At 39.9% G+C, this 25,000-nt stretch overlaps 1 protein-coding gene across 1 annotated transcript; it reads right to left on the bottom strand.

The window, feature by feature from the left end:
- Positions 1-2,547: 2,547 nt before the first annotated feature.
- Positions 2,548-22,619, bottom strand: cpox (coproporphyrinogen oxidase; the record flags this gene model as incomplete). The annotated part of the gene is made up of 6 exons (XM_043685781.1): positions 2,548-3,739; positions 6,480-6,584; positions 11,892-12,110; positions 16,034-16,175; positions 18,244-18,354; positions 22,456-22,619. Coding segments are annotated over 6 exons (829 nt in total), but the record flags the coding sequence as incomplete, so codon positions are not given.
- Between the last annotated feature and the right edge of the window lie 2,381 nt (positions 22,620-25,000).

Here is a 25,000-nt window from a genome sequence, read left to right as displayed (position 1 = left end):
CAGTTCATTCCTGATGAAGAGCTTATGCTCAAAATGTCGATTCTCCTGCTTCTTGGATACCATCTGACCGGTTGTGCTTTTCCATCACCACTCTCTTACAGTCGGATCTCCAACATTTGCGGTCCTCACTTTCTCCTACGGGTGCACCACAGAATAGTCATAGACTCAGATGTACATCATGTAAACAGACCCTTTGGTCCAATTCGTCCATGCTGACCAGATATCCCAACCTAATCTAGTCCCACTTGCCAGTACCAAGCCCATAACCCTCCACACCCTTCCTATTCATATACCCATCCAGATGGCCTTTAAAAGCAGAGAATGCTGAATAATGTTTAATAATTGGCAGGAGCCTGAACCGTTCCATAAATGTGCAACAGATTAAAACCAGGTATAGAGCAAAAACAAAAATGCAGCAGTTCCATTTTAACTTCTCTCTGCACTGTTCACATTGAGTAGGAAGGTTAAACTTATCCTGATTCTGTAGAACACTGAAAAACAACAGCCTTTCGTACAATTACCTGAAATTCTCATTAATGGCATTGTTGCAATGAAAAAGATTGATTACACTTCTCATAACCTCAAAGGTATTCCAAAGTGCTTTAGCAGTCAACAAAGCTCTTTTGAAGCATAGTAATTATGATCTCAACTGATGTAATACTGACAAAAGAAATCCTAGAATGAAACTCACCTTGATAGACATCGACATTTAAAAACGTCATGGAGGTTAATTACTTAAAACATTGACAAGACTCTGCCAGTGTACTTACAAAGAATAAAATACTTATTAAACAAAAACATTAACTGCATTCCATTGGTTAAAAGGGTTGAAAGCTTGCATTACAAGTGCCAGAAAAGGATTCAAACTCACTTCCTTTCGTTCCAGCAATATCCTCACAAACATCAGTCCTGAGTGAAGATTTACCAGGTTCGCTACACCAAACCTTCTTGCTCAGACTGGTGAGCGGCAAACTGGGCAGTTTCAAAAAACAGAATTGACACTTAGCCCAAGTCCAAGAATAGCACATGCTGCAACCAGTTTCCTTATGGATGATTTTTTAAAAATATATCAACTAAATACTTGTTGTTCAGTTGGCTTTTCTTCCAAGAGACCCAAACAAAACTGCAAACTAAATTTGCTATTTCTTTAAATGGTAGTAAAACAGTTTCCTAAACGCAATTTCCAGCATTCTTGCAGGACTCTCTAGACCATACATCAATTGATGGACTCCATTATGGATTTTTGGGCTGTGTCCCTCAACTACTTTAAGTAGCAGAGGATATTTTTTCCTAACTTTTGCTCAATGCACTAAACTACCAACCCTCATCTCTAATTCAAGCTTGTAAAACCTCACTAAAAATGTACACAAAGTAGTCTCCAGACTCCTCTACACCAAATCACAAAAAACTCAAAAATACTGTTGGAATATTGCGTGCAATTCTGGTCTCCTTCCTATTGGAAAGATATTGTGAAACTTGAAAGGGTTCAGAAAGGATTTACAGAGATGTTGCCAGGGTTGGAGGATTGGAGCTATAGGGAGGCTGAACAGGCTGGGACTGTTTTCCCTGGAGCGTCAGAGGCGAAGGGGTGACCTTATAGAGGTTTACAAAATTATGAGGGGTATGGATAGGGTAAATAGGCAAAGTCTTTTCCTTGGGGTCGGGAAGTCCAGAACTAGAGGGCATAGGTTTAGGGTGAGAGGGGAAAGATATAAAAGAGACCTAAGGGGCAACTTTTTCCACGCAGAGGGTGGTACATGTATGGAATGAGCTGCCAGAGGAAGTGGAGAAGGCTGGTACAATTGCAACATTTAAGAGGCATTTGGATGGGTATATGAATAGGAAGGGTTTGGAAGGATATGGGCCGGGTGCTGGCACGTGGGACTAGATTGTGTTGGGATATCTGGTCGGCATGGACGGGTTGGACCGAAGGGTCTGTTTCCATACTGTACATCTCTATGACTCTAAAAGCTAAACCATGCCTCAATCTCCTTAACACAAAATATAAAAGCAAACTTCATTTAAACAATTACTAGGAATAACGTATAAGTGGAAGGAAGCAAGGAACAATAAGTAAAATAAGTGTGCAAATATATATTTAGCATTTTGGATAATTCTATTGAATACACTTGCCTTTTAATGTAATTTGTGATGTAGATAAAACATAATTCTGGTTTTGATTCTTTCAGACCTATCTTTCCTCAAAATGGGAGACAGCACTATTACACAAGAATTATCTATTAACACAGATGTTTTATTGGCCACTTCAAGTAGACTATTATAATCAGATTGGACAAAATACAAATTTTCTATAATATTCAGAAAAAGCAGATCAGACAACAAAGTAACATATAACCAAAACATACAAAAGCAGAACAAACTTGCCCAATTAATGATCTCAGGCCAATAATTTAAGCCTTAATAAAAACCAAAAGAACTGCGGATGGATGCTGTAAATCAGATTTTAAAAAAAAAGCCAGAAATTGCTGGAAAAGCTGGTCTGGTCTGGCAGCATCTGTGGTGAGAAATCAGAGTTAATGTTTTGTGTTAAGTGACCCTTCCTGCTGAGGAAGGGTCAATCAACCTGAAATATTAACTCTGATTTCTCTCTGACAGATGCTGCCAAACCAGCTCAGCTTTTTCAATTTAAGCCTTGAATCTGATCAAGTAAAATAGCATTTTATTTGTAAATTCACTAGCCCTGATGAAATCACAAGACATGAAAAAGGAAGAAATCAGAATGACTTATTACATTCAGTGAGTAACACAGCTTGGTATCCAAGTAGGAAAAGTTATTGACTTTTAGTAACAGTGAAATAGTTAACATTTCAGTCAGGTATCATTCAATAGATCAGTAAATCCAAAAAGTGAAAAAAGCACATGAGTCAATGCTTCAGAAATAATGCCACTTATAATTTTTACTGTAATTTTATTTCACTGATTCTAGAGTATAAAATCTTTGAATCTCCACTTATCCTGTACTGAAAATAAATAATTTCCACTTTGTCCATTGTAATTTTTTTTATATATGAATACAAACTGTGTCTCTAATGTTGCTCGAAAAAAAGACATCACATCTAAATATAAAGGAAACATTCTTTGAGAAACACATTAGCATTTTAGTCAAAAATTTACTTTGACTTTCAAAGTTATTGTTATAAAAAGATAGGTCACATGCTTTTAAAAAAATGACAAACATACAATATATAAAAAAATTCTGTAAGGGTGGCACAATCGATTGCAACTGAAGTCTGCACCAAGGCAGAATGTACACCACAATCAAAGACTTTTAATGAATGGCTGAGATATGACTCTTTTTACCGTAGCCTTTCAATGAATACAGCTCAAAATCTGTTGCTCATTTTCTGTTCAGGGTGTCATCAAAAACTGGTTTTGTAAACTCCAATGGCAGCTGAAAGGTAGTTAACCAAAAGATAACACTGTACATACTTTTATGGAGCTCAATTGTGTACACTGTTTAAAAGTGATCAAATTCTCCTGGAAACAATTCTAACACATAGAACAAAAAAAGCAATGATTATATAGTCACTGTGTTAAGCTCAATGTTGCACATATCTTCAATATTTTACAGAAGAAAATGAAAAATCTTCTAATTTTAGGTTAAACGTGGGGCAGTCTTGATTATCTGAATTAATGGACCCAGTCTTTGGGAGTCCTCAGGACCTCCATAATTTCTGCCTCTCTTGTGCCCTTGGCTGGATTATGCATGTATTCCCATCTGCAAGACAGAAGCAAACATGGACCATGAATTAATCCTAACATTGAAAAAGAATCTCAGCAATATAATCAAACTTTGTGGCTTCATTGTATCAATGTACATAGGTATGGTTGAACCAGCAGTCACTCACGACCCAGAACTCGTATAGCTAGTGAAAGAACCTGCCAGGGTTAAACCCTCCCCAGTTGTTTGATCCCAAGTTGTTGTCTCACATGACAAGATGCTGAAAGTGAGATATGGCAATACCTCTGCAGGTGTGCCTTTTTAACCAGATTGAAGGATTATGAAATGGACTATATCTGGTCTGGACGAGGAAACAGCATGAAATCAATTCCAAATCAGGTACATCAAGAAAAATTAATAGATAAGAGATGAAATTTGACTAAGTTGGGAAGAAAATGACAAGTTAGAACGCAACTACCACCAGAAGATTTGACTTTGTTCTTGCAATACTTAAATTTTCAGTACGAGGGGTTATGATAGTAATTAACACTTCATCATTAAAAGGATTATGTAAACTTCAAAGAACAATTTTATTGATGAGTTCATGCCATACGTATTGTTCAAGTACAGAAATTTTATACCATTTGATTTATTGTTTGTATTTTCTGAAATGCTCAACTTGAGCTGATTTGTAATGGATTTGGAGATCATTTATTTTTAAAGGATACTTTTGCAAAACAATTTCACACCGCTTAATTGTTTGAATGAAAAGCCAGACAGTGACAGCCTGCTTTTGTGAAGATAATGGTAAAAGTTAAACATTACCAACAATAACCTTTTGACAGTTGCACTGCGTTATCTGAAATTCTTGTGGATTTGAACTTAAATACCATTATTTCAGCAACGATTTTAAAACCAATATTGCAAAAAAAGTGTGACAAATGGGATTAAAAGTACAATTTCTTGCTCTTAGATTGTGACAATCTCTGTTAGTGGTGGCTTAAATGCTAAACCAAAACATAAGAAATCTTGATCCTTGCATTCTTTTATTTTATTACTATTAAAGTATTCAAAATGGCACCAAGATCATGGCAAAATTGAAAAAGCTTTTCACTGTTCTTCTTCTTGTAAGATACATGTGATAATCAAATCGTTCATAAATCATTCATTCACATGTTCTTTTGATTTTCTGGATTTGTTTTTGATTCCTTGCCTGGCCTACATATCACACTGAAATTCAATTGCAGTTTGCTTTCCAATTAGAAATCAGTTATCCATCGGAGACCTTATTTGTCTGGCAAATTTGTTATTTGACAAAAAACAGCATATTACGGTCATATCAGCAAAGCTGGAGAACATGAGTTAACCATTAGACAAAAGCAACTCGAAGTCCTCAATGCAAAGAGGACATGAGGGAAAGTACCAAAAAGAGAAAAAGAGAGAGGCTACATGGCATTGCTAGCAAAAGGAAACCTATTTGGACTACATTATTGGGTGTATTTTGAAGAATGGGATTTCAGAGTTAGAAATGTAAAGACCATATTTCGCTTGAGCCTATCAAATAGAATAGTGGTTTCACATGTTATGGACTAGGCCAGACCCCCTCAAAACATTAAGTAGGCAAAACTTTGATTTTGCTAGCTGTTTTAAGCAGATGCAGAGCAGATATTCCTGAAGGGGTGCAGCTGGTCAATCACTTTGTTTTAAACAAACCTGAATTTATTTGCAAGATTACCGAAAGAAACACAAGCAAAAAAGAGAACAACATACTAAATAACTCAACCTGTCTGAAAATCCAACAGATTATCTCAACGTAGTGATGCTATTCTGGATATAGGTTTGATCGCTGAGCTGGAAGGTTCATTTTCAGATGTTTTGTTACCACACTAGGTAACATCTCCAGTGAGCCTCCTGAGCCAGTGAACATGTGTAACCACTATTCTATTTGATAGGCTCAAGCGAAATATGGTCTTTACATTTATAACTCTGAAATCCCATTCTTCAAAATACATCCAATAATGTAGTCCAAATAGGTTTCCTTTTACTAGCAATGCCATGTAGCCTCTCTCTTTTTCTACATCCACAAACCTACATCCACAACCTCAACCTGAGCTACAAATCTTCTCAAAACTCATTAATGATGCTGTTCCAAATAATTACAACAATCCCCATACATCTTTTGCACAAAAGATACAATCAAACCCAGGGTCTTACAAGAGAGATGTCAGAGAGAGGGAGAATCAGCTTGGACCTGCTTCTCTGGGTCCAGCAGCTTTACAACTTTAAGTGAACAGACAGACTGCCAAAAAATCAAATCAAACCAGAGGAAAGCTGAGCTGGGAGAACTGTCCTCTCCCCTTTCATTCTATAAGTGTTTTTTTCCCAAAAACTTGAAAGCCTTTTTCCAGAGGCAGTATCTGTTAGCTATAATCAAATTGGCCCTAAACCCATCAAAGCCCAGAGATTTCAGAACCTGTGTTTTTTTGCTACCCCCTGAAATAAAAACCAAGGACAACATAACTTTGTTAAAGGAGCAGCTTTGTCCCAGACTGTAGGGAATAATAGCAATGCTGGCATACATTTTTTTCATATCTTAGCTAATAATTCAAAATAATTATTTCTAAGAATTTAATATAAATTATGCTATGATGATTAATTAAATACTGTACAACTTCACTTAATCCATCAGTATCACTCAAACCACTTAGCTTAATTAATGTCACATTTCAGTATAAAACCAAAAAAGTAAATGCACAGGTAATGGTGAAAGTGTGGGATAATCTTGCTGGCCCCTTACCTAGCAGTCAGTGGGAGAGACATCAGAATACTTTCTATCCTAGATCCTGGAGTTGAGAGACCAAATTTTGTTCCTCGATCATAAACTAAATTGAACTCTACATATCTGAAAGAGAAATCACAAAGAAATAAAAGAGAGCCAACACTGTTAGCAAGGACGTCTGAACAGCTAGTATCATTTACATCATGGTCACGAGAACAGAAAGTGTAGGAAATACTCAGCAGGTCTGGAAGCATCAGAGAGAGAAACAGAGTTAATGTTTCAGATGAAGGATCACTGACTGAAAATGTTAACTGTTTCAGTCCACAGATGTTGTCTGATGTGTTGAATATTTCCAACATTTTGTTTTAACTTGAAATTTCCAGCATCCAAAATATTTTTGCTTTTATGTGTCAAGGTAATGCCAGATTGCAGCAAAATGTAAAACTAGCTTTACCTTGGCGTAAATGTAACAGAACTAGAATCTATGATAATGCATAGTAAATTTATAACAAGTGTGCTGAAAATAAACAAGCATTAGTTTGAACTATTTCTTTCTGCCTCTCTGCTTTCACTGCTGATAGATGAGACTAGGATTTGAAACAATCCTATTATTAGAGTTCCAGGTTAAGAAATGAGTTAAGTAAATTCAAACGGTCTGTGGATCTTGGAAAATAGCAATGTGAAACTCTGCTTAAATGATTGACAAATAGTGCCACCTATTGGAATATTTTGTAGCTTTCCCTTTAGAACTGAATATAATAGAACAAATGTGCACAAGACAGAAAAGGTTTACAGTACTATGAAGAAAAACAGAGAAGGCATAGAGAGGAGGATTATGTACCACAGAACACATTGTAGACCATGGTCAGGTTGAATTGTGCCAAAAAAAATTGCTTTTCAGCCAAGATTAAGCTGTCTTTTGCAACAATGTCCCAGCTTCCAAAAACAGGAATTGCTGGACAAACTCAGCAGGTCTGGCAGCATCTGTGGGAAAAGAGCAGAGTTAACATTTTGAATTCTAACAAAGGGTCACTGGTCTCAAAATGTTAACTCTGCTTTCTCTCCACAGATGCTATTGGATTTGCTGAATTTCTCCACCCATTCCTTTTTATGATTCAAATCTCCAGCATGTGCAGATCTTTGTTTTATTTTGATGTTCTTTCTAGGATTGCTGCATGGCAGCTTAAGATACATGCAGGCTGTTCATAAATTGTTGCTTTTAAAATATAACTTGTATTTGTATAACACCTTCCATCACAAAGCTCTTTTCCCTCAAGTACATTTTGAAGGTGCAGTCAATGTGGGAAAGCAGGAAATATGGCAGATAACTTGCACACAACAATGTCCTATCAGCAGCATGATAATGACCAGGTAATCTGATGGTGACTGAAGACTAAATATTATCCAGGATACTGGGGATAACACCCGAGCATCTCTTTAAAATATTGCCATGGAATACTCTATCAATCATAGAGACCAGGTAGAACTTAGTACTTCTGCAGCATTCTCCGGGGTACCACATATTTGGATTAATTTGATTCTTGCTCCAAAGCAAGTTTACAGAGGTCAATGTTTTCATGTCTTGTTGGTTGTTTACACTGAAATAACCCTAATCACCACCAAATTCCAGGATTAATGCACTGTTTCTCTATGGAGGAAATGCATAAAGTTGCAAACAGGACATTCTCTTCACACCCATCTTGAGCAGCCAGGTGCTTGTTTTACCAGCTATCAAGTAGCACTGGGTACTTATGATTCCACCACACCCACCCCCTCCCCATCGAATCTGTCTTTTTTTTCATCCTAGCTTTTGTTTCATGTTTATCTGCCATTGTTCTCTCACACACTTGAAATCCATTCAGAAACACTATAAAAATAACTAAAACCTACACGTGCCACCAGAAGCAACCACTTATAATCAAGTGCTCATCTCTTTAAATTTGGCCTGGGGCAGACTTTGCAACGATTAGTAGGTAATCATGTAAATTGCATGATTGCTTAGTTTTACACCAGCATGAGAAGGAATAGACTAAAACTTTGTAGAAGCACAGAGGTCAGTCCTTATTATGCAAGAACTGTTTAAAATTAATGTAAATTAAACTTAAGGGCTGCTGATGGGACTCAATGAATTGTAAACAGAAATGGAATATTAACTCCTTACATTACGGGAAATGGCACATATTATCAACCATTAAAAAACTTTGGAAAGCTCTCACAATCAGCAATTTATTTTTGAACTGCAAACACATTTCCAAAAGGAGAAAATGTTCATTATTAATTAGGCCTCAACTATTGGCCAGATGTAGTTCCGGTCACATTAAACTTCTGCACAATACATTTACCAGAGATTGAGCAGTTAATTAGGAAGGTTAATGGAATTTCGCTCTTGTTTTCAAGGGGGTGGAAGAATAAGGGCAGTGAAGTCTTATTGGTGAGACCACATCTGGAGTACAGTGAGTAGTGTGGAGGCGGTGGATGGGAGATCCCCTGAGGTGATGAGGTTATGGATGGTCTGGGAGATGATGGTTTGGTGGTGGGAGGTGGGGTCATGGTCAAGGGGGCAGTAGGAGGAGGTGTCCGTGAGCTGGCGTTTAGCCTCAGCCTCAAAGCCCTCTGCTTCTTCCTTTCCTGCCAAACAAACCAATACCCTTCCACTGACACCCTCCTTCCACTGACTGAACTGGTCCTCACTCTTAACAACTTCTCCTTCCAATCCTCCCACTTCCTCCAAACCAAAGGAGTAGCCATGGGCACACGCATGAGCCCCAGCTATGCCTGCCTCTTCGTAGGATATGTGGAACAGTCCATCTTCCGCAGCTACACTGGCACCAACCCCCACCTTTTCCTCCGCCACATCGATGACTGTATCGGTACTACCTCGTGCTCCCACGAAGAGGTTGAACAGTTCATCCACTCCACCGCATCTCCTCCACTTCCCGCTTCTCCTCCCTTGAACCCTGCCCCTCCAATCGCCACCAGGACAGAACCCCACTGGTCCTCACCTACCACCCCACCAACCTCCAGATACATCGTATCATCCTTTGTCCTTTCCGCCACCTCCAAACAGACCTCATCACCAAGGATATATTTCCCTCCCCTCCGCTATCAGCGTTCTGGAAAGACCACTCCCTCCGTGACTCCCTCGTCAGGTCCACCCCCACCACCAACCCAACCTCTATTCCCGGCACCTTCCCCTGCAACCGCAAGAAATGCAAAACTTGGGGCCACACTTCCCCCCTCACTTCCTTCCAAGGCCCCAACGGATCCTTCCATATCCGTCACAAATTCACCTGCACCTCCACATACATCATTTACTGCATCCGCTGCACCCGATGTGGCTCCTCTACATTGGGGAGACAGGCCGCCTACATTGCGAAACGTTTCAGAGAACACCTCTGGGACACCCGCACCAACCAACCCAACCGCCCCGTGGCTGAACACTTTAACTCCCCCTCCCACTCAGCCAAGGACATGCAGGTCCTTGGCCTCCTCCATCGCTCGACCATGGCAACACAACGACTGGAGGAAGAGCGCCTCATCTTCTGCCTAGGGACCCTCCAACCACAAGGGATGAATGCAGGTTTCCCCACCTTCCTCATTTCCCCTCCCCCCTCCTTATCTCAGTCCCAATCCTCGGACTCAGCACTGGCTTCTTGACCTGCAATCTTCTTCCCGACCTCTCCGCCCCCACCCCCTCTCCGGCCTATCACCCCACCTTAACCAACCTCCTTCCACCTATCGCATTCCTAACACCCCTCCCTCAAGTTCCTCCTCCCTACCTTTTATCTTAGCCTGCTTGGCACACCTTCCTCATTCCTGAAGAAGGGCTTATGCCCGAAACATCGATTCTACTGCTCCTTCGATGCTGCCTGACCTGCTACACTTTTCCAGCAACACATTTTTCAGCTCTGATCTCCAGCATCTGCAGTCCTCACTTTCTCCTATAATCTGGTGTTGTGTGATTTTTAACTTTGTACACCCCAATCCAATACTGGCACCTCCAAATCATAGCTGAAGCACAACATTCTTACTTGTATATTCAATTCCTCTCATAACAAAGGATAGTATTCCATTAACCTTCAGAATCCTGAGGGTCAGAAGCAATCCATATTCTCATGAGGTTTTTTCAAAACTATGATAGTTGAAATATGTTAAGTAGAAAGATGTTTCTCACACTATTTTGTCAAGTTTTCCAGAAGATGCCATATGCCATTATGTTAGAACACATTTTGGTAATATTTATACCAGATTTTGGTTTGTGAAGGAACTGTGAAGACATAGCATTGGCCCAGTGGAGGCTGACTGGTTTGCAGAAACAGGGCTGTAGTGGCATTCAGGCAGCTAAAGAGCTAGAGACTGTGGGAAAGTGGTAAAAGTATGACTGAAAGACTCTGCATTCTGCTCCAATGCTGGACAGGGTACAAAGTGATTCTTCTGTTCAGTAAGACAAGTAAGATAATGGAAAAAAGAGTGCGCATGTTCAACAGGTATGTACCACAAAAATAAATTAACAACATGAGAATTAAACAAAGATATGAAAAAAACAGAACTATGATGAAGGGTACTAGAAGAACGGAATTGAAGACACTGGCAGTGCCACATTTGTCTGGTTGACTGTTAGATGACAATATGCGATACAACTGTGCCAATGCCTCTCTTGTAAATCATCACTCGTGAATAACTTTGGGTGAATGGCTGTCTTACCTCAGAAGAATCTAAGTGGAAAGGCTTGTACCAAAAGATGTGCCTCATGTTTAAAAAAAAAATCAGATCAAGGTTCTAATTGTACAATAGAACATCACCATGCATATTTATCATGCCCCTTGGCTCCCTATAGCAAGCATTTTCATTCCCTTCTGAAACCTGGAATTGACACTGGGTGAGACATGAAGGGAGAAACTAGTAACTCTCCCTATTTTAACCTTGCTTCCTCCTGCTCTATCTTCAGGCTCAAGGGACTAAAATAAACATTAATGGTTCTACTTTCTAAAAGACTTTTCATTTCCCTATTTGGATTTGAGCTGGAGTGTGAAACTTAGCAATACTCATCAGCTTCCTTGCATAGAAGCTTTTGATGAAGCTGCATGAGGAGTTGGTTTCACATAGAAAGAAGAAAGTATGAGGTTTAATTTTCCTGTCAAAAAAAAAAATTGGTAACTGTAGACTTGTTACTAAAGACTCTACTGAAATAATTATTGAGGAAACTTAAAACATATTCATAGCACTTCCATTTCTTATGTAGTAGTTGCTTGGACAATAGTTCTCGGTGGCTGTGAAAGATATAAAATTTGGAAGGACAATTTAAATTTTTTTTTTTAAAACCTTCCAGCATACCAGTGAAGAATAAACTCATTCTTAAATTAGCATGAAGTGAATACATGATCAGTTTCTGGAAACTGATCATTTTCTTTTGGATTTCATTCAACTCACCTGCCTCTCCGAAGTTGCTGCCAGGCTTTTTCTTCTGCTGTATATGAATCATGGAGATGCTTCCGCACAATAGGAATATAGCAAGGAACCACAGCCTTAGCACAGCTTCGGACAAATTCGAACAGCCCTTCTGCTGAGGATGAATTCAAGTCATCAAAAAATATGCCTCCCACTCCTCTCCGCTCCCCACGATGTTTGATGACAAAATAATCATCGCACCTTTATTTGGGAGAATGGAAGGAATATATAAATAAAAACGTTAAAATATGTATTAATGTAAATTTCTAAATTTTCCTTAAAAATGTCAGCCATCCTGACTGACTTTCGGGTGCAGATGCAATAGCTCGGTTAGTGAGATAAAGATTGCCTAAGTGTTGGAAAATCAAATTGGTTCCCAGGAAATATCATTGGACTGAGTAACTGTCAAATAAAGCAATATCGTGTATTGATTGGTAATTGTTTGAATGTACTATGTGATCATGGCCTGTAACCTTCTTTAAGTATGAAAATGTCTTTGTTTTAAACATGTGGGCAGCTCCTCCGAGGAATACAAAAGTACACAACCTGTGTGTTTCCAGACGCTCTGTACCCATCTGTATGAAGAAACAAAGAATGAAGTCTTAAAGAACCAGACTGATTGGTCAATAAGCACTCACAATCATGGAACAGAGATACCCCCCACCACACCTCCCCCGACCCCCCCCACCCCCAGGGGTCCAGATCTTCAAATGGTCTTTCCTATCCACACAGAACAATGTTCTAGTGTCTTCTCACATTACTCATATCATCCTATTCCTTGTCCCCTCATGTACTTATTGAGCTTGCCCCCAACCATTCCACATGGTGATGTGTTCCACTTTGTGTGTAAAGTCAATTCTCCTAAATTCCTCATTGACGAGACATACTTTAAATTTATAGCACTGAAGCTATTGTACCCACGTTATGGTTGAAAAACTATAGAATGAAGTTTGTTACAAGTGGATCTAAGTTGCTAAGTTTGTAGGTGACACAAGATAAGCGGAGGGGCAGGCAGTGATTAGGAAGAGGAAAGGCTGCAGAAGGACTTGGACAGGCTAGAGAGTGGGCAAAGAAGTGGTAGACGGAATACAATGTGGGATGGGATGAGGATATACACTTTGTTAGGGAGAAAGAGGCATAGACTATTTTCCAAATGGGGAAAAGCTTCGGAAATCTAACGCACAAAAGGACTTAAGAATCCTAATTCAGGATTATTTTAACATTAATATGCAGATTCAGTTGCAGTTAGGAAGGCAAATGCAATGATAACATTCATTGCAAGAGGGCTAGAACACAAGAGCACAGATTCCCTGCTTAGGCTGTTTAAGGCACTAGTCAGACTGCATTTGGAATACTGAAAGCAGTTTTGGGCCCTGTTTCTAAAGGAGGATGCACTGGCCCCAGAGGAGATTCACAAGAATGATGCTGGAAATTAAGGTTTTATCATGAGGAACGATTGAAGGCTCTGGATCTGTTCTAAATGGAGTTCAGAAGGATGAGGGGGAATCCACTGAAACCTACAGAATACCAAGAGGCCTGGATAGAGCGACATGCACAAGATGTCTCCACTAGAGACTAGGACCTGAGGGCAAAACCTCAGAGCGAAGCGTTGACCCTTTAGAACTGAGATAAGTTGGAATTTTGTCAACCGGAATGTAGTAAATCTGCGGAACTTGGCCTCCACAACCTTCTGCAGTAACAAGTCACTGAGTGTCTTCAAGCCAGAGGTAGATAGGTTCTTGATTACTAAGAGGTCAAGGGTTATGGGGAGAAGACAGGAAAATGGGGTCGAGAAACAGACAGCCATAATCAAATAGTGGTGCATACTCAATGGGCTGAATGGCGTAACTCTGCCGATTTCGCTTGTGGTTATATAACCATAATATAAAAGACTTCACAACCACAGTTCCTTTAATAAAAATGCCGACCTGTGTATTTCTGCCTGTGTTAGTGCAAGGACAGTCCCATATATTCCCAGCACTGGCTGACCAGATTCTTAACCCACTCTTACTGCTATTCAGCTAAATCAAAAAATACAAAGATACACAGATGTTTCCAATGGGAAAGCTACTGCAATCTCTCCTAAAATAGTTTGGGACAAAAATACCAAATCAACAGCAAAGTTCACAAAGGCAGTTATTATTGCAATTGTAATAATCAATCAGAGGCAAGTCAAACTAAGGGTAGGCTCATAAACTGCTTTCCACTATCACCTTAGTAGCTTTCTTATACAAAAAGGGGAAGAAACACTGCTACAAAAAAAATGGAAATTGTAGAAAATGGCACACTGGGTAATAGGTCTGATTTACTTGCATGGAACTCCCAGCATTTATTATGTGTTTTCCTGCTGCCATCAATAATGACAGTAGAATTTGGAGAAAACACAGTAGAGAGCAGATACTTGACAGTATGAAACTCTTGTCAACTTTTCCAGTTGAATGACACAATCTTGACTTTGGAGTATATTTCAGGTTTTGAAAACAATGAGGTGCATGAAAACAATGGGGTGCACAAAAAAAAATCATCCAACAGATTTGTCACTGGTTATTGTAAGCCAGGTTTGAACGGAGTGAACACACCCATTCCACAATGACAAGTATTTGACAAAAATGCCAGGAATCACACTATAATTCCTTTGTGTACCCTTGATAAGAACTCCTCAGTCCAAAGTCACTGCGATCTGGTTTCACACACAAAGTTCAGGCATAATCTTACAAGTCACAAAAATGATCAGTCATTCAACTGACTCTTATCAGTGTGTCCAGCTGCAACTTCCAGCGAGGTTAGCCAAACCTTCCCCAGTGTGCAATCGTAGAAAAACAGCAGCTTTTTTAGGAAACAAAGCGAAAATAATCAGAAAACAGTAGCCTGGAAAGAACGATAGAAAGAATGGTCAAGACTGCTCAGTTTTAAAAATTGTAAACCTAACAGAACTTTCAAACAAGTGCAGTGAAACACAAAGTGGAACTTTATTTCCAACTTCCTTTACCCCAACCTTTTCTTTTTAGCTTTAACAGGGTGACTCAGTTTGAAACATAACATGACCAAGAAAAAAAGAAATATTTGTCCGAAGATCAAAAAGCTGTCAAACCTACACACTTAAGGCACTTGTATTCTAACCAAATAACTGTAGCGCCTTTTCATCCCTCCACAATGGGTTTCTATTTTCCTCACGTTTACCTACCAGTTTCTTCTCTAAGATGTTTTTTTACCCTCCCACCCTTAGCACTAGTAGAGATATCCAGTTTGTTGGCATGTGCCATTGGGCAGCATGGTGGCTCAGTGCTTAGCACTGCTGCTACACACAGACCTGGGTTCAACTCCACCTTTAGGCGACTGTGTGGAGTTTGCACATTTGCTCTGTGTCTTTCCTTCGAATGCGCCGGTTTCCTGCCAATGTGCAGGCTCGGTTAATTGGCCATGCTAAATTGCCTATAGTGTCCAGGGATGTATAGGCTTGGTGGATGAACCATGGGAAATGCAGGGTTATTGGGATAGGGTACAGGGTGGGTCTAGTTGGGATGCTCTTCAGAGGGTTGGTGTGAACTCAATGAGCCAAGTGGCCTGCTTCCACACTGTAGGGACTCGATGAACCTCTATTAATTCTATGACTTTGTCTTTTCCACCTTTGTAAAACCTCAAATGACTGTATCTTCAACATTCTTGCTTAATGCAATCCCCACAGTCACTCCACTATGTTACACCAAATTCTGGTTAACCGCAGAGTACAGGAGCATAGACCATCCCATGAGTAACAAAAAAAACCTGCGAGGTGCTATAATAGAAATTGCCCATCTATTGTGAAGGACAGCACAATCCAACACGTCCTGTCAATTAAAGAGGGGGAAGAAAATCAGGGTCAAAATTAGCATCTGCAGTACCCACCTCTGCCTGGAAGAAAATCAGGCCAGAGGCTGATCTCGAAAGTGCATGGATGGAGTGTATTCTCTTGCACATGGCCAACTTTATATAGGCTTTGTTAATTATGTATATATACTCACAGCACTTGATAACTTCGCACAACTTCGCAATTAGACATTTTCAATGGATTTGAATGAGATTCTAAAAAAATCAATCCTTAAAACAAAATAAATGAAACAGCTTCTGCATTCCATTCAACTCACCATTTTTTAAAAGTTGGATAATAACTTTTATCATGCTTGTCACAGGCCTCCTTGAGGGTCTTGTGAAAATGGACAGCATCGTCCTTATTCAGGTATGTCGGAGTAAGGTCTGTGCCCCCACCAAACCACCATGATTTCTGACCTATTAAACAAGAATGTTTAACTAAACAACAACAACATTTATTTCATATTTACAATATCATTCAATTCACAAGATTACTTTGACACTGAGGTAATTTTTGTATCACTAAGACAAAAGATCAAAGGGCTGAGCCCCATAATGGATAGCCTCAGAGAATAGAGATTAGAATTTCGTGAATAAATACTGCAGTGACATCAAGTGGGCAGTTACTTCATGACAGAAGATGCAGTATTTACAACTCCCAGTCTGAAAGGTTGAGGTTAAACCCACATTATGCAGTGCTGGAGAGAGAACACTGCAGCACTGTTGACAGTGGGGAGCAGTTGCGACAACCACGCAGCAATGGAGACAGGGTTATTGAAGAGAGTTAAGACGGAGTTAGATTGATTTCCTTGTCAATCCAGGGTCAAAGATTATAGGATGTGGACAGGAAAGTAAAGTTGATGCCACAATCCAATCTCATCAAATGGCACAGCAGTCTTGAAGAACCAAACGGCCTACTCTTGTTTCCAATTCATATGTTAGTATGAAAAGCTTAGAACTAAAATGTTAGCTTTTGTTTTGAGGGCAAGGAGGTGGTAGTTATTTTAACCCCATGGAGAGGAATAATGTAGTAGTAAATCAGTCTGCCCGATACACAATATGTGATTTGAACCATTTTAGAGCGGAACCATACTTTTCCCTGTTCCCAGGTAACATGTAATATCATCCTGTGCTTTACTGATCTTCACATTCCTATAGAGACAGTTGGAATGCAACTGTGCAAACGATGCTCAACATCGGGTTTTTAAAAATATCTCGAGCAATAATTGATGGGAATAATTTACTGCTACCATCCTCTCCATGGAGTTCACTGGGGCAGTCTTTCAGTCAGAGTAGGGGATGCTCTATAGTTAAGTGTCCCCCATGGAGCTGGAAGCCTCATTGGCAGAACTTGTGCTGCCAAGTGGAGGCTTAACTCCTTCCGTATTCTCGGAGATCTGTGGTAATGGATATTGGTATCCTGATGTCCTCATTAAATCCTGCCTCCTACGTTTCATGTCTTGCTATTCTTGCCCCAATCTACAGCCATAAATGCAACCCATTAATTCAAAATTGACAGAACCATATCACTGAATGGGTCATGGGTGCCTCGTTGGCATATATTAATTGCCTCCTCCAGTTATCCTTCAGAATGTGGGAGTGAGCTGCCTTCTTGAACTCCTGCAGAGATGGCCTGGAGCGGAGATGACTGACTTCCAACAACCACAACCATCTTCCTATGTGTCGGGTGTGACTCCCACCAGCAGAGGACCTGCCCCCTAATACTCATTGAATCAAAGTTTTGCTAGGATTCCTTAATGTTACAGACAGCAGAATGTGGCCTTGATGTCAAGGGCTTGTCACTCTCACCTCACCTCTGGAATTCAGCTCTTTTGTCCATGTGTGAACCAAGGCTACAATAAGGGCAGGAGTGGAGTTATCCTGGTAGAACACAAACTGGGTGTCACTGAGCAGGTGCTACTTGACAGCACTGTTGATATCACCTTCCATAACTTTACTGATGATCAGATAGGCGAGAGTAGACTAATAGGATAGTAAGTCCCTGTTTGGCTTTAGATTAAATCAGATTTTATTGTCACATGTACCCGTGTACAGGGCATACCTGGACAATTTTCGAAATTGTCGGACAGATGCCAGTGTTGTAACTGTACTGGAACAGTTTGGCTAGGGGTGTGGCAAGTTCTGGAGCACAAATCTTCAATACTATTGCCAGAATGTAGTCAGGGCCCATAGCTTTTGCATTATCCAGTGACTCCAACCATTTCCTGATTCTTTGTGGAATGAATTGGATTGACTGAACGTCTGTGATGCCGAAGGCCACTGAAGGAAGCCCGGATTAATCATCCACTCAGCATTTCTGACTGAAGATTGCTGCGAATGTTTCTGCCCTCCCTTTTGCACTGATGTGCTGGGCTCTTCTATCATTGGGGTGTTTAAATGTTAAAACTATTCATGACTGGATGTGGCAGGACATAAAAGATAAGTTAACAGTGAATATATAAAATATTTTAAAATGGACACTTACCATCTGCTTCTTCAATTTCAAAGTATCTATAGTTGAAATGGATGGTTGGAATGTGGGGATTCTTGGGATGGATCACAGAACTCACTCCCATGGCACAAAAAGGCAGTTGCCCTGCATCCAAAATAACAAAACACACTCATAAATGACAGGGCTACATTCATAGTGTTCCTTTAAGTGTTGCTTCATAGCCTGCAGCAAAGTTAAGGCTAGGAGTCTAATGAGTCCTGTGACCAGTGGAGTGCCACAAGGTCCACTACTTTTTGTCATTTATATAAATGATTTGGATGGGAGCGTAAGAGGTATAGTTAGTAAGTTTGCAGATGACACCAAAATTGGAGGTGTAGTGGACAGTGAAGAAGGTTACCTCAGATTACAACAGGATCTTGATCAGATGGGCCAATGGGCTAAGGAATGGCAGATGGAGTTTCATTCAAATAAATGTGAGGTGCTGCATTTTGTGAAAGCAAATCTCAGCAGGACTTATACATTTAATGGATAGGTCCTAGGCAGTGTTGCTGAACAAAGAGACCTTGGAGTGCAGGTTCATAGGCCCTTGAAAGTAGTCGCAGGTAGATAGGATAGTGAAGAAGCAGTTTGGTATGATTTAATTTATTGGTCAGAGTATTGAGTACAGGAGTTGGGAGGTCATGTTGCGGCTGTACAGGACATTGGTTAGACCACTGTTGGAATATTGTGTGCAATTCTGGTCTCCTTCCTATTGGAAGGATATTGTGAAACTTTAAAGGATTCAGAAAAGATTTACAAGCATGTTGCCAGGGTTGGAGGATTTGAGCGATAGGGAGAGGTTAGATAGGCTGGGGCTGTTTTGCCTGGAGCATCACAGACTGAGGGAGTGACCTTATAGAAATTTATAAAAATCATGAGGGGCATGGATAGGAATAACTAGACAAACTCTTTTCCCTGGGGTAGGAGAGTACAGAACTAGAGGGCATAGGTTTAGGTGAGAGAGGAAAGATATAGAGATCTAAGGGCAAGTTTTTCATGCAGAGGGTAGTATGTGTATGGAATGAGCTGCCAGAGGAAGTGGTAGAAACTAGTACAATTGCAACATTTAAAGGCATCTGGATGGGTATATGAATAGGAAGGGTTTGGAGGGATATGGGCCGGGTGGGCAAGTGGGACTAGATTAGATCGGAAAATCTGGTTGGTATGGACGGGTTGGACCAAAGGGTCTGTTTCCATGCTATATATCACTATGACTAAGGTATCCTTTCTATTACAGAACCCTTTCAACTAGAGGCAGATCTGGGAACTGCAGAATTAATCTTGTTCAAACTGTAGAATAGTTTGCACAATGCAAACCAGCAGTAATTTGGAAATACTGCACATGTTCAAATTTATTTTTATGGAATTGTTTGAAAGTTGTCAGTGTGACAGAGCATGCACAGGCCAGTGATAGAAAAATCCCACTGGCAATCTGCACAGCTAACATAAGTGATCATGGTCAGAAAAAGTGGCAGCATTTGGCAACTGACATAACAGGTTATCAGCATCCTTTAATGTAGTTTCTTCCTCCTCAGGTACCAAGCCATTCCTATTATTGTTCTGGCATTGAAATAGGGTCTGCTAACAAACTCAGCACCTCAATTTACATATACTAGCTTTAAAAAACACTGAGGGTAAGGAGGGTAAACGCAAAGAATGGTGCACGCAAGAGAGCGCAATTATAAATGAGGAGGTGGTTGTGATTGGGAAGATGGCAACAAGCACCACCAAATAACATTTATCCCAAAAGATTAAGTACATCTCTATGACTCTATTACCTAGAGGAAGTGAGTCTTGAAATTCTTTGGGCTAATACTGACGGAGTTTGGTGTCAAACAGGAAATACTAATTTAGTCGCTGTTCAGCCTTCCTACTTGCGCCTTGTGACTGAAAGGTGAATGCAAGGCACATAGAACATAGAACATTACAGCGCAGTACAGGCCCTTCGGCCTTCGGTGTTGCGCCGACCTGTCATACTAATCTGAAGCCCATCCCACCTACACTATTCCATGTACGTCCATATGCCTGTCCAATGACGACTTAAAGCACTTAAACTTAGCGAATCTACTACCGTTGCAGGCAAAGCATTCCATACCCTTACTACTCTCTGAGTAAATAAACTATCTCTGACATCTGTCTTATACCTATTGCACCTCACTTTAAAGTTGTGTCCCCTCGTGTTTGCTGTTCCCATACTTGGAAAAAGGGTGGACAGGGGGAGCCTATCTAACCCTCTGATTATCTTGTATGACTCTATGAAGTCACCTCTTAACCAGCTTCTCTCTAACGAGAAGAGCCTCAAGGCCCTCAGCCTTCCCTCGTAAGACATTCCTTCCATACCAGGCAATATCCCTCAATTTACATATACTAGCTTTAAAAAACACTGAGGGTAAGGAGGGTAAACGCAAAGAATGGTGCACGCAAGAGAGCGCAATTATAAATGAGGAGGTGGTTGTGATTGGGAAGATGGCAACAAGCACCACCAAATAACATTTATCCCAAAAGATTAAGTACATCTCTATGACTCTATTACCTAGAGGAAGTGAGTCTTGAAATTCTTTGGGCTAATACTGACCGAGTTTGGTGTCAAACAGGAAATATTAATTTAGTCGCTGTTCAGCCTTCCTACTTGCGCCTTGTGACTGAAAGGTGAATGCAAGGCACATAGAACATAGAACATTACAGCGCAGTACAGGCCCTTCGGTGTTGCGCCGACCTGTCATACTAATCTGAAGCCCACCCCACCTACACTATTCCATGTACGTCCATATGCCTGTCCAATGACGACTTAAAGCACTTAAACTTAGCGAATCTACTACCGTTGCAGGCAAAGCATTCCATACCCTTACTACTCTCTGAGTAAATAAACTATCTCTGACGTCTGTCTTATACCTATTGCCCCTCACTTTAAAGTTGTGTCCCCTCGTGTTCCCATACTTGGAAAAAGGGTGGACAGGGGGAGCCTATCTAACCCTCTGATTATCTTGTATGACTCTATGAAGTCACCTCTTAACCAGCTTCTCTCTAAAGAAAAGAGCCTCAAGGCCCTCAGCCTTTCCTCGTAAGACATTCCTTCCATACCAGGCAACATCCTACTAATCTCCTCTGCACCTTTCCAAAGCTTCCACATCCTTCTTATAATGCGGTGACCAGAACTGTACACAATGCTCCAAGTGTGGCCATATCAGAGCTTTGTACAGCTGCAGCATAACCTCCTGGTTCCGGAACTCAATCCCTCTATTACTACAGGCCAGAACACTGTATGCCTTCTTAACAACCCTGTCAATCTATTAAATTCTATTTAATAGATAGTTCGAACTGATGAGAACTTGAGAAAATATAGTGATTAGCTGCTCTAAAGCGCTTTGCACATCGCCACATTGATTCAACTCCAATTTCACTAAGGTTCATGTGTTCCACTTGGTTGCAGAACATGAATTTAAGAACTTAAATCTTTAGGACCAAACTCACAGTCTGGGGTCCTAAAGTCCAAATTCACATACGAACAATATACAAATCAGTAAGTGGATAAAAATGTTAAATTTTTATGTGGAAATCCTGTCTATGGCCATCTGCAGGACAAAGCTTCGGGAACAATGAAATTGCGTAGGTGATACTCTTGAGGATCCATGGGCTCTTCTGCCGTGGGTTTTTGGGAACGCATCATGGTTGGTTTTATTCACACAGTCAAAAACAAATCAGTCCATTAAAATGGTCAAATCTGAATTGAAACCAACAATTATTGGGTATCTGTTTACAAAGAAAACGAAACTGATTAATGCCATGTCACTCAAAATGCTCTTAAAATCCAAGGTAATGAAACAGAATGTAATTTATTCAATTCACGTGAAAGCAGCAGTTTGATAATTAGCTTTTATTCAAGATTATTTACACTTTTTTGTGGCTGGGAGGAGGAGACTGAATTCTACTTTCGTGAAGTTGTTTTTCAGCTTTTCCAATTGTTGTAGGTTGACATACAAGGGAAAATTAGAAGCCAACAAAAAGCTTGTATGACAGAGTGCAGAAGAAACATTCAGAAAAGGGAGAGAGAGAGAGAGAGAGAGAGAGAGAGAGAGAGAGAGAGAGAGAGAGAGAGCAAAAGCCAGTTTGAACAGGACAGAAAGAAAGAAAAGTTTCTATAATATGAGAAAGGCAAATGCTGGGAATTATAAACCAACAGATTTCAAATTAGAAATTCCTCCTTACCATCTTTAGTTTTCAATGACTTTCCTCTGCTTCGCATCTGCTTAGCAGCTTCCTCCGAAAGGTTGCCAAATACAACAGAAACATTCACCCCGGCTTTCTCAAACACTTTGCTATCTTGAAGTACACAGCTTATCCCACCGCCACCTGGAATAATAAGTGTGTAACTCAAATGTCAATCAAACCAGACCAGCGTTGCCTATTAGAGAGCAAAATACTTGCACAGAAGGTTTTAGTCAAGCACACCTGACACAGGTGTGTGCAAAACTATTCAACTTTTGTCTTCCTTTAAACGAACTGTAGAGGAAAAAAAAAAGGTGCAGCTCTGCTCTAATTCCAATCCACTGTAACTTGTTAAAGAATTCATTAACCATTTTAAACTAAAGAAATATAAAATAAAGGAGAGAAAGTTCTATTACAACTATACAGAGCCCTCATTGGATCTCAGTTAGAGTACTGTGTATGGTGGGGGATGAGGATTCAATGGCATTGGTACAGAGAAAAGATGTTAACATTTCAGGTGTAGGCACTGTAGTCTAACAAGGAGTCGACATCTAAATTGTTCACTCTTCTGTTTTCTCTCCACAGCTGCTTGACCTGCTGAGTTCTTTTGTTTCTCAAAATATATTTTCATAACTACAGGCCATTGCCTCTAGTATCAAGCTAGTGACTCTACTCAGTGTTTATTTCCGATAATAGGTGGTCAAAAACAAAGAATATTCCAATTTCAGATTGAGATATATTATAAATTCAACAATGCCTTCATGATCTTTTATAACTTTTTTTAAATATTCAAAACTAAATATATTGCTTTACTTATCCACCCTAGCACATTTAATGATTTGCATATCTGTAGCTCTTTCCCAACTCATTTAAAATTCAAAATGTATTTTCCATGTTGAGCTACACTTGCTGTCTATAGGCATCTTATTCATTTTAGCTGGTACTGTTAACTTTCACAATCTGGTACAATCTCCAAACAGGTGACATCAGAAAATGTTAATGCAAATTCTAAACCCAGACTATTTATTATATGCATACTGATTGCTGGTGGAACACCACTCAACATAACTAATTCACCATTCTGGGAAACTTCCTTTCATACGGACCTTTACATTTAACCCTCCAAACAACTCTTTCGCCTGGTAACCAATTTCCCCTTAGTTCCATGATCCGTTAAGTTCATCACAAATCTCTTTCAGGTACCTTATCAAATATTTTTTGCAACTTATTACAATATCCACTACATCTAGTTTTGCTGCTGTAGAGAATTCTACTTGACTGGTTAAAATAAAGCTGCCTTTGGAAAATCTATGCTGACTGCACTCGTTAGCTGATGGTTCTCCAACTGCTTAAGAATTCAACCTGATATAAAAAAAACTAGAAAGTAGGACACACCCTGAATTGTTACATGCTTGCACTGGCAAAATTGATTAGATGAGGTCAACTAATTTAAAAGGAATTGCAAAAAAAAAAAAGAACCAGGCTCCAAATGAACATAATCTCACCCCATCAACGTAAATTACAATTTTTTTTCCTTAAGTGTTTATCTAGAGTCCCCTTAAATATACAATATCCATGGTATTCTCCTGAACTACTCACTGTGACAATGAGTTCTATATATCCTAACACTCTGGGGTTTCAAAAGAAATGTGTCTTTAACCAGTAAATGTATTAGTGACTACCTTGCATTTATGAGCCCTTATTTTGGTCAATACCAGCTCCACTACTCACCACCTTTGAAACCTCTTTTCATAATCATAAAAATTTCTATCACATTATATTTCTCTTCTGAAAATAGCCCCAAACACTTGGATCTTTCCCTACAAGTCTGCATTCTCGGGGATAAGATCACCAGTGTGAAACTTTCTTACACCTTTCCCAGTGCCTCTGCATCAATTTTATCATAATGTAGACCAGAACTGTGCACAAGACCCCGAGTGCCGTCTGACCAATTTTAAAGGACTCGCTTGTTTTTCCAATTCCACTCCACTATAAATTAAGTCCAATACTTTGTTAGCTTTTTTTTTAAAAAAAAAGCCTGATTAACATGTGAACTACTCGGATCTCTCTGCACATCCACTCCTGCTCCCGCTCCCATAGAGTCCTCTTTACAAAGATCTCCAGCTTCCAAGACAGCCTATCAAAATGTCTCGTTACTGATGAAGGGCTTTTGCCCGAAACGTCAACCCTCCTGCTCCTCGGAAGCTGCCTGATCTGCTGTGCTTTTCCAGCACCACTCTAACTTCCAGCAACTGCAGTCCTCAAAAACAGACCACCAAACACTTTGCTATACTAAAAAATATTTACCAACTGCCCATACTTTTCTCCAAGTTTATTAATTAGATATGGTGTTTTGTTGCAATCAATCTCAGTATTACCTACATTTTCTAATTTGGTATTTGAACGTTTTGCTCTGGTAATTCTAATTTCCTATTCAAAATCATTTATGCCACGATGAATAACAGTAGTCTCGAAACTTACCTTTGTGGACAGCCGTCTTCCACTTTCTCACGGGCAAAGTAACTATATCACCAACTCTCTGCTT

This window comes from Chiloscyllium plagiosum, unplaced genomic scaffold (genome assembly GCF_004010195.1).
Source record: "Chiloscyllium plagiosum isolate BGI_BamShark_2017 unplaced genomic scaffold, ASM401019v2 scaf_13011, whole genome shotgun sequence".
Classification (NCBI taxonomy): domain Eukaryota; kingdom Metazoa; phylum Chordata; class Chondrichthyes; order Orectolobiformes; family Hemiscylliidae; genus Chiloscyllium; species Chiloscyllium plagiosum.
Note: the sequence above shows the minus strand (reverse complement) of the source record. Positions and strands in the feature narration are given on the sequence as shown.